Source organism: Pituophis catenifer, unplaced genomic scaffold (genome assembly GCF_029215685.1).
Source record: "Pituophis catenifer annectens isolate HBS135680 unplaced genomic scaffold, rPitCat1.0.hap2 SCAF_3, whole genome shotgun sequence".
In the NCBI taxonomy this organism is placed as follows: Eukaryota; Metazoa; Chordata; class Lepidosauria; order Squamata; family Colubridae; genus Pituophis; species Pituophis catenifer.
Genome location: NW_027256883.1, coordinates 212,518,656 through 212,536,431, shown reverse-complemented (window position 1 = coordinate 212,536,431; position 17,776 = coordinate 212,518,656). Strand labels below are relative to the sequence as shown.

Sequence of the window (17,776 nt, the reverse complement as noted above, 5' to 3'; positions counted from 1 at the left end):
GAACTCACAGCCTCCTGGTGATTGGCTCAACTAGCTTTCATGCTTAAGGTGGGACTAGAACTCACAGCCTCCTGGTGATTGGCTCAGTCACTCAATTGAGTTTCATGCCTAAGGCAGGACTAGAACTCACAGCCTTCTGATGATTGGCTCAACTAGCTTTCATGCTTAAGGTGGGACTAGAACTCACAGCCTCCTGGTGATTGGCTCAGTCACCCAATTGAGTTTCATGCCTAAGGCAGGACTAGAACTCACAGCCTTCTGATGATTGGCGCAAAGTCAACCATCGTTTTTTTTTTTTTCAACCATACAGCATTCGTGACTGATTTTTTTTTTTTTATTTTCTTGACTATTATCAATAAATCTTAAATTCTGAGCCTGGCCACTTATTGTTTACTCTTAAATCTCAAAATCTCATTTATGAAAGCCTGAAGCTCAGATGATAAGTGTCCACCAGTGTATTTTTGAGTTTTAAGGAATCCCTGCAGGATCCAAAGTGTCCTTTTTAAAAAAATAAAAATAAAAATAAATCTCAACAAAATTTAATAAATAAAACGACAGAACAAAATTCCAGCCTCGTCGGTCTGAATAAACGGATAGCAGAAGTCGTTGATTGCAACCAACATCCCAGAAAGAAAATTTCTAAACAATTTTTGAGGAAGTAATGCAGCTGAAACGGCATGTTTTCAAAAAAATTGCATACTACTCGAGCAGCGGGAAAAACCCCCTTGATTATTTAGGGAACAAACAATGCAGTTAAAAGTTGTCCTCTTGTTTTCCACGGTGAAATAAACCTTTGCTGTTTTGTTTTATTTATTACTAGCTGTACCCGGCGACGGGTTGCTGTGGCCCAGTCTTGTGGGTATACAATATTTTTTTTTATTTTTTTTTTTATTAAGTTTTTGATTTAAGGACAAAACACAAAACGACACCCAGTGTATAATACAAAATAGGGAGAAATGGGAGGAATTTTTTCTTCATCTTCAGGTCTTCCAAAATTCTCTTTGCATTGGCACTGGCATTATTTCTTCCAAATTCCCGATTGCGTAGTCCACAAATGGTTGCCATATCCTCCAAAACATATTTCCTTTCAATAGTCCTTTTTTGAATTTTATATCACACGTTAACTTATCATTAAGAGCAATTTTCCAAACTTCTCTGAACCGTTCATTTATTTTGTATTCAATATTCGATTTCCAGTATCTTGCAATCACAATTCGTCCCATAATGACCAATATCCTTACAAGCTCTCTTTCATCAATTGTTAACACCTTGTCATTCAACTTTAGTATGAGGATGGTATCTACTCCCAACTTTACCTTCTTTTTAATTATTTTACTAGATTCTTCTTCTATTCGTAACCAAAAATTCTTCACAGCAAGTTATGTTGGAGATGTAAAGTGGAGAATGGGACATATGAACACATGTGGTATGGATGTCGTAAAGTGAAGAATTTTTGGGTATACAATATTTTTTGACCGAGTGCCAATAATGTCCCTCTGTAGCTCAGGTCACGCCTACTTTGCCTCCGTCCCAATTTGCCGCGGGTGTAAGAGCTGGTGTCAACTTGCAAAGCTTTCAAGTTGCCATGAGCAGGAGGGAGGGAGAACTGATAGAGCTGATTGATTTCCCTAACTGAAGCTGCATTCCATACATTCTTCCTGACCGCAATCAGAAGGAGGGTGTTGGATTTCACAGCCAGCCAAAGTGGTTAATTGGAGAATGTGATTTATGACATGGCCAGAGAGGAGGGGAGAGACAGGGTCATAGGGGAACGTAAATCTACGTGGGATTAGTTCTAACTGCATCCAAACATTGCCGAAATGGTGCTCCTAATAAATGACTGTATTTCTTTTGAAGTTCGGCTCATGGCTCATGAATTAATTAGGGCATCTTTCGGAAACTTCACAGACAAATCAATCAGCTCTATCAGTTCTCCCTCCCTCTTGCTCATGGCAACTTGAAAGCTTTGCAAGTTGACAGCTGGTTTCCCGGCTTGCCGGTATAACCGCCTTCACCTTCGCAGCTCTCCGCACCACAGGCGGCATTGGGGTCCCTGCCAAAGGTACGTCATACTCCGTTAGTCGGGAGGACGCTTGGTGGCGGTTGACATTTCCTGCCATTTTGCTTGTGGGTTTGGCGGTGGCGGTGGCGCTGAGGAGAAAAGACCCGGCTCACGCCTGCCATTGTGGTGCTGCGACGTTAAAGTCCAAAAAGAGAGTATAGCGTGTGTTGCTTTTACGTCCAACCGATGGCACTGTTTTTCAAAAAAGCATGTTTTCACCTGTCACAGGTGTGACATCTATATAATATAGGTATATAAAAACACAGCGCGTATTCGAATGCAACGTTGTGTCCAAACTTCAAAGCAATCGGTGAAGAACTTTTGGAGATTTACGATTTTGAAGAAACGAACATTTACATTTTTATTTATATAGATTGGTCACATTTTTAAACCGCTCGTCTCCCTGCCATAAAAGTCTCAGATAAGAAAAGAAAAAAAAAACACAGAAGAAAATGCAATTTAATGTTGGAACCAAGAATTTCGCTCCGGGAGAACGGTTAGCTTCTCCATCAAAGACCAAATTGATTCATGCAGGGATCGACCGAGTGCCCTAAGCGTACACACGAATGCATGCATACATGCGCAAACCCCCAAAATGCAATGCGCGCATGGCCCTGCCACCACGCATGCAACTCCTCACATGTATCCTGCCCCCCCACGCATGCGGCCCACCCCCATGCATGTGTGCATGGCCCCACACATGCGTCCCGCTTTTGCGCATGCCTGCATGGCCCCCGCATGAGCCCTGCCCCCCATGCATGCACAGCAGAGACCCAAAGATCAGGTGGCTGGCGGGAGGTGTGCACACATGCGTGGTGGAGCAGAGCTGGAGCGATGGCTCGGGTTGCCCACAGAGAGGACTCTGCATGCCACTTCTAGCACGTGTGTTCTGTGGCTTTCCGGATCACAAATGGCCTTCAAGATTTAAACCCTTTCATATTTATGATTCTGACACGAGTCCAAAATGGCTTTTGATCAGTGCTTTCTCAACCCCGGCGGCTTTAAAATATTGTGGACTTCAATTCCCAGAATTCCGCAGCCAAATAAAATGGATGCTGGTTGGGGGAATTCTGGGAGTTGAAGTCCACAAGTCTTAAAAGTTGCCAAGGTAGGACATCACTGCCTGAAAGCAATATAACTTAACTCCATTACAGGTAGTCCTCGATTTACAACGGTTCAATTAGTGACGGTCCAAAGTTGCAATGGCACTGAAAAAAGGGACTTATTTTTCACACTTATGACCGTGATAGCATCCTCGTGGTCACGGGATCCAAATCCAGCTGTTTGGCAACTCGACTCATATTTATGACCGTTGCTATATCGCAAAGTCCTGTGATCCTCTTTTGTTGACCTGACGAGCAAAGTGAATGGGGAAGCCATATTTACTTAACCGGGTTACTCACTTAACAACGGTGGCAAGCAAGGTCATAAAATAGGGAGAAATGAACTGAACAACTGACTTCATTTAGCAATAGAAATTTTGGGCTCAACTGTACAGGTAGTCCTCAACTTATGACCACAATGGAGCCCAACATTTCAGTTGTTAGGTGAGTTATGCCCCATTTTACGACTTTTCTTGTCACCGTTGTTAAATGAATCACCACAGCAGAGAAGTCAGTTAAGGGAATCTGTTTTCTCTGGATTCTGTGGACAGCTACCTGTCACAAATGGTGTAGTGTCTCCTCCTTGGTCAGCAGGGGTGGGGGTGGACTAGATGACCTACAAGGTCCCTCCCAACTCTGTTCTTCTGTATTCTCCATTGACTTGACTCGTCATAAGGTCACAAAAGATGATTGACAAGCATCTGAATTTTGATCGCACGATTATGGGGATGCTGCGAAGTTCGTAACTCTGAAAAACCATTCCGCGCCAGTTTTTTTCAGTGCCGTCGCAACTTTGAACGGTCACTAAACGAACTGTTGTAAGTCGAGGACTACCTGCATTAACTGTGCGCACAAGTCAACCACGATGTTCTAACCCAGCTCTCCAAATACGACAAACCGTCTGAAGTGAACTCAAAGATTCCTTTAATTAGGAGCGCCGGCAGCCCCGGCAAAAAGTTTCTCTCTCACCGCAGGCTAACAAGTCCGTCCGTCCGTCCGGAAGTTAAATAGTTGTCTGCCACATCTATTCATCTCCTCCCCCTGCCTTTTATCCCCAGAGCTAGCAGCGGTGGCTCTTCCTTCCCAAAGACCGGCGTATAGATTTCCACTGCTCTCCTCTCCTCTGCCTTCTGTGCATCCATGCATCAGGCACGGGACCCAGCTGTTCCTCCTCTTCCTCATCAGCCACCTCCACACCTGGGGGCTGTTGACTCTCCCTCTGAAGTCTGACAGACAGCCCAGGCTCCTCCTCCTCTGATTCGGTTGCTGGAGTGGCCAGTGGCCAACAGGCCACAACACTCCCTTTCACCTCCTCCTCCATTCCACAAATCTCACTCCCTTCTTGCACTGATGATGCTATCTAGTTGGGTCATGAAACATCTTCAGGAAAACAACGATCCCAAAGTTGTTGTCGTCATCATCCGTAAGAGCCGCGGTGGCGCAGTGGTTAGAGTGCAGTACTGCAGGCTACTTCTGCTGCCTGCCGGCTGCCTGCAATTTGTCAGTTCAAATCTCACCAGGCTGAAGGTTGACTCAGCCTTCCGTCCTTCCGAGGTTGGTAAAATGAGGACCTGCTGGAGGGGCCGGCGGCCGACAGCACACAATTTAGACTCAACCTGGACTGAGACGGGGAAGGAGAAAATGGAAGAAAAACTCACGAAATCCCCTCCCCCCTCCGACACAAACACACTTACCTTCTCCCAGTTCTGTCGTAATAACCAGACTTGCTGTAGCCTTAAATACTGTCGAGTTATGTTTAACTAGACAAGTGAACAGCGAGGAGTTCCAATTACTGGTGGCCGTGATCTTCAGGGAGCTCTGGCGCGAGTACGTCCTGTTTGAATTAAAAGTTGCCCCGGTAGACTTTCCTTTACCGCTGGGATTCTTGCAAAACAAGTCCACTTTGGCTACGTTCGGATAAAAATATTCTGCTTTGCAAGTGACCGTCACCAAGGCGTTCAGCTGGACGGGAGAAGGCGGATTGGTCTCAAGACTCACCGTGGGAGGAACTGAGCAAAGAAAGGCAAAGATGGTCAGTCAAAAGAGGTCGGGATTCATGGTTCCTGCACTCAGATGCGGCTGGAAGACTACCGTATTTTTCGGAGTATAAGATGCACCTTTCCCCCCCTCCTAAAAGAGGCTGAAAATTTGGGTGCGTCTCGTACTCCGAATGTAGCTTTTTCAAAGCTTTTTTTTTCAGCCCTAACGAGCCGCTAACGAGGCACTAGTGATCTTCCCAGCTTTGCCTGCTCCCTCGACTCTCCGCTGTGCTTTAACGAGGCGCTAGCAAGTGAAGTGATTGCCATGCTTTGCTCCGACTCTCAGCTGTTCTTTAGAAGCTTTTTTTCAGCCCTAACTAGGCGCTAGCAAGTGAAGCAATCGCCATGCTTTGCTCCGACTCTCAGCTGTTCTTTAGAAGCTTTTTTTCAGCCCTAACTAGGCGCTAGCAAGTGAAGCAATCTCCATGCTTTGCTCCGACTCTCAGCTGTTCTTTAGAAGCTTTTTTTCAGCCCTAACTAGGCGCTAGCGAGTGAAGCAATTGCCATGCTTTGCTCCGACTCTCAGCTGTTCTTTAGAAGCTTTTTTTCAGCCCTAACTAGGCGCTAGCAAGTGAAGCAATCTCCATGCTTTGCTCCGACTCTCAGCTGTTCTTTAGAAGCTTTTTTTCAGCCCTAACTAGGTGCTAGTGAGTGAAGCAATTGCCATCTTTGCTCCGACTCTCAGCTGTTCTTTAGAAGCTTTTTTTCAGCCCTAACTAGGCGCTAGCAAGTGAAGCGATCTCCATGCTTTGCTCCGACTGCGGGGCGGGGGCAGGCAGAACCGGTTCGGTGATGTCATATCGTCACCGCTACCGGCTCGGCGGAACTGGGCGGAACCGGGAGGAATCCACCACTGCTGGAAACAGTGAAGGATTGGCGTACGGTGCCCTGCTGAGCTCCGTTTTCACTGGCAGAGGGTTGCAGGAGGCCGTTGCAGCTGAAAACGGAGCTTGTTTTTGCTGGCAGAGCATTTGGGCCACCACAGGTGCCCCTGACACAAGTGATGTCGAGCTGGCCACGCCCACCCCAGCCACACCCACCCTAGTCCCCTGAGGTCAAACACAACCCTGATGCGGCCCTCAATGAAATCAAGTTTGACACCCCTTCATTCTCAGCTTAGTCCAAAACAAAAATTTTCATAACCAGTCCGTCGGCCTTATCTCCAACCTTTGATGCCTTTGGCAACCGGCCAAACGCTTTTCTTGGCAAAACCCCCACAAAGTTCAAGAGACGCTGACAAGAAGCACGGGAATTAACGTTGCTTTTCTACAAAGAACCCAACGGCTCGTTGCTGATCTTTTAAGCCTTATGGGAGGGGCCAATCATCTTCTGGCCTTACTCCCTAGTTGTCCTTTTTGCTTCAGCTGCTCTTGCCTTCCGGCAGCTCTTCACATGCGTGTGCTAGGAACAGGCTCCTCCTGTTCCTCTCTGATGTCCGACTCTGGAGGCTCCGGAGTCTGCGCATCACTCCCAGATGGCCCTGGCCCCATCTCTGCCTCTGACGCAGAGCCCTCATCCGGGCCTTCCCCAGCCTCCAGGACTGGCCCATGTTCCTCCCCAGCCTCCTCACTGTCCGACTCCGCTACCAGGTCTGCAGGCTGCTGGTGGACCACAACAGCTGCTTGCAACTATGTAAGGATGCCAAGCTAGTTCCCTGCTCAACCCCTCCTTCCATCCTGGCAGTTTCCCAACAGATTCGCTCCACAACGCTTCAGTTGACAAGAGCGGATCTCCCTCCCTCTCCGAACGGCACCTACCTCTCACGTAGACCGCAACCTGTTTCTTTATACTAGATTGTCCCAGTTGGAGAACTTTATTGATCAATTGGCAGCGGTAGGTCCCATTATCCTTAGGGCCCATGTTGCTGAGGCTGATGCTGAAGTCGGTTCTTGATCCTGGAACGAGCCTCACCCCGCGAGAATTTTGGTCACTCTCCTTGTAAATTAACTTCCAGACATTGTTGCTCGATTCTTTGTACCATCTTGCGCTTGTGGGCAGATCCATCTGAGTCAGGTTACAGTTGAGAGTGAGGGTCCTGCCTCCTGTGACCTGCACAAAGGTGGACTCGGGTTTCTGAGGTTCAGTGCTTAGACCGGTACCACCAACCCCTGAAATGGAAAATAGCTTCTGTTTATTCTGGAGATCCAAAATGGCCACCATTTGAGCAAAGCAATACGTGGCAGGATTATTTGAACCCCACTCCTGGGCCTGCCTCCATCTTACGTTAACACTAGACTTTCTCTTCTGCACACTCAGCACAAGTACCAGAGAGATTCAATCAAGATCAAGTGGATAACCCTGGCGATCAATGGGGTGACAGATGTCGCGGCCAGATCGCCCTCAAATTTGGGATATTCGATTGAACTTGAAAAATGGGAAGAAATTTGGAGGGAAACCTTAAAATTAACAATGTTGGTTTCCTATAAGGAAAATATATACAAAATGCTGTATAGATGGCACCTGCCTCCAGCTAGATTATCGAAGATGTTCCCGGGAACCTCTCCGGTTTGTTGGAAATGCAACACCGCTATGGGAACTTACTTTCATAGTTGGTAGACCTGTCCCCGAGCAAAAGAATATTGGGCTAGAATTCAAAAATGGATTTTAGAAATCATAGGATGTAGGATAGAATTGAACCCGGAAACGTTTTTACTAGGCATGAAACCAGAGAATTTAAACAACTCTAATTGGTATCTTGCTCTCCACATCATCATTGCAGCCAGGATCTCGTTTGCGCAAGAATGGAAATCCAAAAATACGCCATCGGAGGCTACGTTAACCACAAAGATCATGAACTGTGCAGAAGCAGACAAGCTTACTGGATTTTTGCAAGATAGACAAGAATCGGGGTTATATAGGAGTTGGGACAGATGGTATGCTTGGCTGCAAAAAAAAAGAAATCTTAAGAAGAATGTAAAATATTAACCTTAGTGTGAACGTGGGTAAATATTTATAGGAGCATTGCATGAGAATATTTTCTTCTGGATAAACTTTTCTTTCTTTTGATGAGTTGGTTTAATGGAGGTTTGTACTATCTCTAGGTAAAAATTGATACTTTAAAACTCTATATGTATTATATTACTCTCTGCAATTCTATCCATATTGCTATACTTTTTTTCTGTAATTTTTAATAATTTTCAATAAAAAATTTAAAATAAAAAAAGATCAAGTGGATAGTACTCAACGAGTAGTCCTTAATGGGTCTACGTCAAGTGGTGACCAGTCATTAAGCGAGTCAGTCTTATAATATACTTAAACTTCAACAAGGCATTTGACAAAGTAGACCACAACCTACTCCTTGGTAAGCTAGAAAAAAAGTGGGATAGATAGCATCACCACCAGATGGATTCGTGACTGTCTGACAAACCGTACTCAACGAGTAGTCCTTAATGGGTCTACGTCAAGTGGTGACCAGTCGTTAAGCGAGTCGGCCTTATAATATTTATTTATTTTATTTTTATTTTTCAATTTATATACCGCCCTTCTCCTTGAGGACTCAGGGCGGTGCACAGCCAGAATTAAAAACATGAAATACAAATATTAAAAACAATTAAAATCTATATAAATTTGGCCCAAAATTTAAAAAACCACAAACCAATTAAACATTTAAAAATTTTAAAAAATTTCTTCCTAAGCCAGCCCGGCTTGCTGGAAAAAGTGGGTTTTAAGGGCACGGTGGAAGGCACTGAGGTCTTGGATTCTCCTTATCTCTGGGGGCAGCTGATTCCAGAGGGTGGGTGCCCCCACAGAGAAGGCTCTCCCCCTGGGGGTCACCAGCCTACATTATTTGGCTGATGGCACCCTGAGGAGGCCCTCTCTGTGGGAGCGCACGGGTCGCTGGGAGGTCGTCGGTAGCAGCAGGCGGTCTCGAAGATAGCTAGGCCCTATGCCATGGAGCGCTTTAAAGGTGATAACCAACACCTTGAAGCGCACCCGGAAGACCACTGGGAGCCAGTGCAGCTCGCGCAGGAGCGGTGTTACATGGGAGCGCCATGCTGCTCCCGTCACTACCCGCGCTGCTGCGTTCTGGACCAGCTGGAGCCTCCGGGTGCCCCTCAAGGGGAGTCCCATGTAGAGAGCATTGCAGTAGTCAAGGCGAGAGGTGACGAGGGTGTGAGTGACTGTGCACAGGGAATCCCGATCAAGACTTCAGCAAGGCATTTGACAAAGTAGACCACAACTTACTCCTTGGTAAGATAGAAAAAGGTGGGATAGATAGCATCACCCCAGATGGATTCGTGACTGTCTGACAAACCGTACTCAACGAGTAGTCCTTAATGGGTCAACGTCAAGTGGTGACCAGTCATTAAGCGAGTCAGCCTTATAATATACTTAGACTTCAGCAAGGCATTTGACAAAGTAGACCACAACCTACTTCTTGGTAAACTAGAAAAAAAAGTGAGATAGATAGCATCACCACCAGATGGATTCGTGACTGTCTGACAAACCGTACTCAACGAGTAACCCTTAATGGGTCTAAGTCTACATGGAGAGAAGTAAGCAGTGGGGTGCCACAAGGTTCCATCCTAGGGCCAGTACTCTTCAATGTCTTCATAAACGACATAGATGAGGGAATAAAAGGGGAAATTATGAAATTTGCCGATGATACTAAACTGGCAGGAATAGCTAACACCCTAGATGATAGGCTCAAGAGACAGATGGATCTTGACAGACTTGAACTCTGGGCCCTAGCTAACAAAATGAAATTCAATGTAGAGAAAAGTAAGGCAAGAAAAACCAAAAATAGACATATAGACTGGGTGAAACCAGGCTTGATAGCAGGAACTGGGAGAGGGATCTTGGAGGCTTAGTGGACAACCAGCTAAATAGGAGCCAACAGTGTCCGGCAGCAGCCAAAAAAGCCAATGCAATCCTAAAATGCATTAACAGAGGGATACAATCAAGATCAAGTGAGGTACTTATACTATAAATCCTTAGGAAGACGACACCTAGAATCCTGCATCCAGTTTTGGTCACCACACTATAAAAAAGATGTTGAGACTCTAGAAAGAGTGCAGAGAAGAGCAACCAGGATGATTAAGGGACTGGACACTGGAGGCTCAAACATACAATGAACGGTTGCAGGAACTGGGCCTGGCCAGTCTAGTGAAGAGAAGGACAAGGAAGTGACATGATAGCAGTCTTCCAATATTTGAGGGGCTGCCACAAAGAAGAGTTGGGGCTCAAGCTATTCTCCAAAGCACCTGAAGGCAGGAGAAGAAGCAACAGATGGAAACTAATCAAGGAGAGAAGCAACCTAGAACTAAGGAGAAACTTCCTGACAGTGAGAGCAATTAATCAATGGAACAAACTGCCTCCAGAAGTTGTGAATGCTCCATCACTGGTGTCAGACTTCGATGCTACCTCAAAATAAATGAATTTCCAAACTGCCAATCTTTAAGGAAATCTTTTTTTTAATTTAGCACAACAACCGGATCATGACTCGATGCGGACAAGACTGACCTTTTGCCCCCCAATCCCTCCCTTTCCGATCTCCAAATCTCTGCTTCTCATTGGCTATCTTCCAAGTCATTCTCCAGACTTCTTGTCTCGTCATTTCCCAGGAATGTCTCCCCCCTCCTCCTTTCCATGACAACCCGGCTTCAAAGGGATTTAGCAGGCAAAAGTTCAGAGCTTATCTCTCTCCTCTCTATGCCAGCGCTGAGGCGCTGACATCCGGCCCCTCTCCCTTCACTCTCCCAGCGGGGCCTGTGTGAGATAAACAACAAGTTTAGTACCTCACCCTCTCCGAGGAGGTACCCCACCCCCTCCCGGCTTGTCCGGGTGATCTGCATGGAATTTAGCTATGAGGCGGTCAGCTTGGATGTTTGTGCTCTTCACCCAGGAAGCTTCTGACAACTGGAGGTTTTCAAGAACAGATTGGACAGCCCCTTTTCTGGAATGGTATCGGATCTCCTGCTTGTGCAGAGGTGTGGGGCTGTGGGTCAGACTAGAAGACCTCCAAGGTCCCGTCCAACTTTGTTATGTTGTTATTCTATTCTCTAAAGCATCTGAGGGCAGGACAAAGGTAGAAGCTCGTTAAAGAGAGATCCAGCCTAGAACTAAGGAGAAATGTTCTGTCAGTGTGAGGAATTAATCAGAGGAACGACTTGCCTCCAGAGGTTTTGGATGCTTCATTGCTGGAGGTTTATAAAAAATAGACTGGACAACCAGTTGACTAGGATGATATAATGTATCCTGCCTCGAGCTGGGGGCTCAACTAGACCTTCACTGTCTCCTGGTGATTGATCCAAAGTCACCCAGCTGTTTTTCATGCCTGAGGCGGGACTAGAACTCCTGGTAATCAGCCCGAAGTCACCCGGCTGGTTTTCATGCCTAAGGCGGGACTAGAACTCCCAGTCTCCTCCCAGTCACTCATGCGCTCGTCACTTCTCACCTGGACTATGCTAACGCTCTCTACATGGGGGCTCCCCTTGAGGAGCACCCGGAGGCTCCAACTGGTCCAGAATGCGGCCGCGCGGGTGATCATAGGAGCGACATGGCGCTCCCATATAACACCTCTCCTGCGCGAGCTGCACTGGCTCCCGGTGGTCTTCCGGGTGCGCTTCAAGGTGTTGGTTCTCACCTTTAAAGCGCTCCATGGCTTAGGGCCAGGGTATTTATGAGACCGCCTTCTGCTACCGATAACCTCCCAGAGAGGGCCTCCTCAGGGTGCCGTCGGTCAAGCAGTGTCGGCTGACGGCCCCCAGGGGGAGAGCCTTCTCTGTGGGAACGCCCGCCCTCTGGAACGAGCTACCTCCCGGAATACGGCTGATTCCGGATCTCCGCACTTTCCGTAAGGCCCTGAAGACGTTTTTATTTCAGCAAGCCGGCCTGGCCTGAATAGGTTTTTTATGGGTTAGTTTTTTAATTGTATAGCTAGGGGTTTTAAATTGGGGCGGCCGTTTAATTTAATTTATTTTTAATTATTTTAACTTTTATATTGTATGTTATTTTAATTCTCGGCTGTTCACCACCCTGAGTCCCTTCGGGGAGAAGGGCGGGATATAAATTTAATAAATAAATAAATAAAAATAAATAATCAGCCCGAAGTCACCTGGCTGGTTTTCATGCCTAAGGTGGGACTAGAACTTCCAGTCTCCTGGTGAGTGATCCAAAGTCACCCAGCTGTTTTTCATGCCTGAGACGGGACTAGAACTCCTGGTAATCAGCCCAAAGTCACCTGGCTGGTTTTCATGCCTAAAGTGGGACTAGAACTCCCAGTCTCCTGGTAATCAGCCCGAAGTCACCCAGCTGGTTTTCATGCCTGAGGCGGGACTAGAACTCCCAGTCTCCTGGTAATCAGCCCGAAGTCACCCAGCTGGTTTTCATGCCTGAGGCGGGACTAGAACTCCCAGTCTCCTGGTAATCAGCCCAAAGTCTCCAGGTGGGACTAGAACTTCCAGTCTCCTGGTGAGTGATCCAAAGTCACCCAGCTGTTTTTCATGCCTGAGACGGGACTAGAACTCCTGGTAATCAGCCCAAAGTCACCTGGCTGGTTTTCATGCCTAAAGTGTGACTAGAACTCCCAGTCTCCTGGTAATCAGCCCAAAGTCACCCAGCTGGTTTTCATGCCTGAGGCGGGACTAGAACTCCCGGTCTCCTGGTAATCAGCCCAAAGTCACCCAGCTGGTTTTCATGCCTAAGGCGGAACTAGAACTCCCAGTCTCCTGGTTTTTTGACTACACTTTCACCACTAACCTGAACTGGCTCCTCCTTATGATGATTGCTGTATCGTTTTAGACGTTGGGTTCTTATCAGTAGGGGGTTTCAAACCCCGTTGCTACTGGTTTGCTCATGGGCGCGTGAGCACGCAGAAACTTTTACATATGCACAGAGACATCCGGGCGGTGGGCAGAGTCTCCCGCTGCCGCTACCAGTTCGCCTGATCTGTGGCGAACTGGTAGCAACCCACCACTGGTTCTTATGCTGCATGAGTTTGAGTCCCCACTGAAGAATTGTCTCCGATTACAGAGAAATGACCTATACGGACCAGGGATGGGATTCAGCCGCTTCAGATGAACCATAGTTGCGACCTGCCTGCTCAGGCACAATCCCGTCCTATATCGCTGTTGTGACCCAGGCCCAAGTAGTTAGTATTAAATACAAACAGTTCGAAAACAAACAGACTTTATTAGAACAGCTGAGAATTAACTCATTCTCAGCGTAGTCCGAACTAAAGCAAATTCTTCAAAACACCATTCCTCAGTTTATCACCGACCTTGGGATAATTAGGCAAACTGCCAAAGGCTTTTCTTGGCAAAAGTTCAAAAGCAGAAGACGCCGACAAGAAATAAATGCAGAAAGACAAGAAACAAATCTATCAACGTTATTTTCCGACAAAGAGCCCAAGAGCCGTTGCTGGTTTTTTAAGCCTTATGGGAAGGGCCAGTCATCTCTTGGCCTTACTCCTGAGTCGTCCTTTTTGCTTTAGCTGCTCTTCCCTTCTGGCAACTCTTCTCATATGTGCGCTAGGAACAGGCTCCTCCTGTTCTTCTGCCTCTCTACTGTCAGCCTCTGGAGGCTCTGGAGTCCGCACATCACTCCCCGATGGCCCTGGCCCCATCTCTGCCTCCGGTGCAGAGCCCTCATCCGGGCCTTCCTCAGCCTCTAGGACTGGCCCCTGTTCTTCCTCAGCCTCATCGCTGTCCGACTCCACTGCCAGCTCCACAGGCTGCTGGCGGACCACAACAATCGCTGTGTTTTTTGACGCCGCATGCATGCAAATGGCACATGCGTGAGCAAAGCTATCTCATCCTATCTCATCCTATACAATCACTGTGTTTTTGACGCAACGCGCATAGGCGAACTGGTTGTTCAATTATGTGAAAACCCACCTCTGGCTAAATGTGAACTCCGTCCTGGAAAACACAACAGGTGAGAAAGAAACTCAAGATCCCCTCCTTTGATTCTCTTTGGTATAAGAAGAACAGATGGGAAAACGCTTTCATGGTTCTGTTATTATAACCTAGGTCAGCAAAGTTGAGTTTCTGTATTTTGGTGTTGTCAGTTCCCCAATCTAGCTGACCTCAAAGGACTGACGGATGTGAAGCAACAGAGCTAAGCACTCCTTGCCCACATATTGCAACAAAGGTGGCTCGTCCATCAGAAGAAAGCAGTTCATCTGACTTTGAGGGAGTCAGCTCTAACCCACAATTTGTTTAAAGCACTTCCCACTCCTGAGCTAGCAGAAAACGTGGCATAAAATTTAGAATAGAATAGAATTCTTTATTGGCCAAATGTTTTTGGACACACAAGGAATTTGTCTTCGGCGCATAAGCTCTCAGTGTACATAAAAGTTATAAGTGATAAATCAGGACCTTAGTCATCATAAAAATGATGATCCTGGTGGTGCAGCAGACTAAAGCACTGTTATTAACATCAAGCTGTCTGCAATTACTGTAAGTTCAAATCTCGCCAAGGCTCAAGGTTGACTCAGCCTTCCATCCTTTCTAAGGTGGGTAAAATGAGGACCCAGATTGTGGGGGCAATAAGCTGACTTTGTATAAATATACAAAAGGATGAAGGCTATTGCTTAACGCATTGTAAGCCGCCCTGAGTCTCCGGAGAAGGGCAGCATATAAATCAAATTTTTTAAAAAATACATTAAATCATAAGATACAACACTTAGTGATAGTCATAGGATACTTAACAATCATATCATACTAGGAAACTAAATAAAACAATATAAATAGTAAAGATACAAGCAACAAAGTTATAGTCATAAGTAGTAGAAAAGAAGGTAAGTAATAAAAAAGATGAGATATTAGTATTATTATTATTATATTATTAATATTAATATTAGTAGATATTAATAGTATTAATATTAATAATATTAATAGTAATACAATCTTACTAAGGTTAGAATATTTCGGACATGTGATGCAACACCCAAAAAAGTACGGCATTCTTCACTTAATCCTCCAGGGAAAGATTGAAGGCAAATGAGGTTCAAGCAGAAGAAGAAATTCTTGGCTTCAAAACCTAAGGGACTGAATTTGGACAAAACTCAACAGCACTTTTTCGTGCGGCTATGAAAAAAATAGGATTGGCAACATGATAACCAACATCCGATGACAGATATGGAAGAAGAAGGAGAAGGAGAAGGAGAAGGAGAAGGAGAAGGAGAAGGAGGAGGAGGAGGAGAGAAGAAGAAGAAGAAGAAGAAGAAGAAGAAGAAGAAGAAGAAGAAGAAGAAGAAGAAGAAGAAGAAGAAGAAGAAGAAGAAGAAGAAGAAGAAGAAGAAGAAGAAGAAATCGTAGTAAATAGTTTGACAGTGTTGAGGGAATTAGTTGTTTAGCAGAGTGATGGCATTTGGGAAAAAACTGTTCTTGTGTCTAGTTGTTCTGGTGTGCAGTGCTCTATACCGTTGTTTTGAGGGTAGAGGTTGAAACAATTAATGTCCAGGATATGAGGGGTCTGTAGGTATTTTCACAGCCCTCTTTTTGACTCGTATTTGAGAGCATTCACCGAGGTTGCCGTTGGTGGCGCCATCTTCTAATCTTTTATTTATTATGTATTTGTTTTACTGATTTATCTCGCCAGCTTCTAGCCTAACTCCTTTGTCTCGTGTTTTCTGTCCTGAAATCCTGTAACTTCCCACAAAAGGAATAAGAGGGAAAATTCTCAGCCAATTTCATTCCCCTGGAAGTTGCCTTAGATGGGGACTGGAGGCTAAAACATACGAAGAACGGTTGCAGGAACTGGGCATGGCTGATCTAATGAAGAGAAGGACCAGGGGAGACCTGATAGCATCTTCCAATATCTGAGAGGCTGCCCCAGAGAGGAGGAAGGGGGTCAAGCTATTTTCCAAAACACCTGAAGGCCAGACAAGGAATAATGGATGGAAACTGATCAGGGAGAGATTCAACCTGGAAATAAGGAGAAACAGGGAGAACCATCAACCAATGGAAGAGAAGTTGCCTTCAGAAGTTGTGGGAGCTTCATCACTGGAAGCTTTCAAGAAGAGACTGGACTGCCATCGGTCAGAAATGGTGTAGGGTCTCCTGCTTGGCCGGGGGTTTAGACTAGATGACCTACAAAGTCCCTTCCAACTCTCTTAATCTGTATCTGATGGTGTTGGGAACAAGAGAGAAAATGCTACGTGAAAATCAAGATAGCCAAGGAGGACAGAAGGCTGAAGGGGCCACACTTCTAGAATTGGAGATGAGGTGAAAGCAACCTCAAAGGGACATGATGATGATGAAGAAGATCATGCAAGGACATGTCTTTGGGGCAGGTATTAATGTGGGCAGCCTTTAAAGCAGGGGTCTCCAACCTTGGCAACTTTAAGACTTGTGGACTTCAACTCCCAAAATTCTGGGAGTTGAAGTCCACAAGTCTTAAAGTTGCCAAGGTTGGAGACCCCTGCTTTAAACAACATCTGAAGAAATCTTTAAACAACAATCTACTAATCTTCCTGTCTGGAAATCTGAATAACAACGCTCACCTATTTCCTGAAACGAACACATCCTCAGGTCTCGGACAAGCAGGAGGAATGACAGCTGAAATGGAGCCAGTATGGTCCAGGAGGACCTGAAGGAAGCCATGCCAGCAGGAGAAACATCTGGAGCTACTTCATCTCCTGATCCACCCAAAACGTTTTCTTTTCGAGACAGAACCAAAAGGGGAACTGGCGTTTCCTGCTGCTAAATTTGAACCAATTGCCTCGTTTGGGATGGTGGCTCCGTGAAGAGAGTGACTAAGGAGAGATTCCGGCGTTCTAAATTTATAATCGGCAAAGGCGACGCGGAATTAAACCAAGAGGGAGACCTCAGCAGAGATTTCTCTTTTGCTTCACCTAGTTGGGCCATGAAATGTCTGCAAGAAAACCACCAAGCTCAGAGAGCTCCCTAAGGACCCTACAATTCTCCTCCCTCCCCCTTCTCTTCGCCCTCCCCCCCCCACAAATCCCATTCCCTTGTGACACTGATGATGTTAGCTAGTTTGGTCATGAAACATCTGCAAGAAAGCAACCATGCTCAGAGAGCCCCAGGACCACACAATCCTCCTCCTCCTCCTTTTCCTCCTTCTCCTTCTCCTTCTCCTCCTCCTCCTACTTTTCCTCCCACTCCTCCCCCCCTCCACAAATCCCATTCCCTTGTGACACAGATGATGCTACCTAGTTGGGTCATGAAACATCTGCAGGAAATCAACCAAGTTCAGAGAGCTCCCTAAGGACCCCACAATCCTCCTCCTCCTCCTTCTCCTCCTCCTCCTCCTCCTCCTCCCACTCCTCCCCCCCTCCACAAATCCCATTCCCTTGTGACACTGATGATGTTCCCTAGTTGGGTCATGAAACATCTGCAAGAAAGCAACCAAGCTCAGAGAGCTCCCTAAAGATCCCACAGTCCTCCTCCAGAGCAAATCGCTCCATTCCCAAGCATCCCACAGGCGTACCAAACACTTTTCACCCAGACAGAGAAATGACAGAGACTCAAAACTTTGTGTGCTTGGAAAAAGGATGGGTTTGAAACGGAGAGCACACGTAGCTTCGTCTCCTTTTGGGCGAAAAGTTCGCAGCAGAGCCAGGTGGAGGCAGAGGTGACCCCAATGCACCGCCCACTCCGTCC

General features: G+C 46.3%; 1 protein-coding gene across 1 annotated transcript in view; it reads right to left on the bottom strand.

The window, feature by feature from the left end:
* Nucleotides 1–3,297: 3,297 nt before the first annotated feature.
* Nucleotides 3,298–17,776, bottom strand: part of LOC139315118 (signal-regulatory protein beta-1-like) — a 32,006-nt gene continuing 17,527 nt past the window's right edge. Inside the window, exons 4-5 of the mRNA XM_070941136.1 lie at nt 4,860–5,174; nt 3,298–3,413 (exon numbers count right to left, since the gene is read on the bottom strand). Of these exons, the coding sequence (XP_070797237.1) occupies nt 3,298–3,413; nt 4,860–5,174 (431 nt within the window). The remainder of the gene's footprint in view (nt 3,414–4,859; nt 5,175–17,776) is intronic.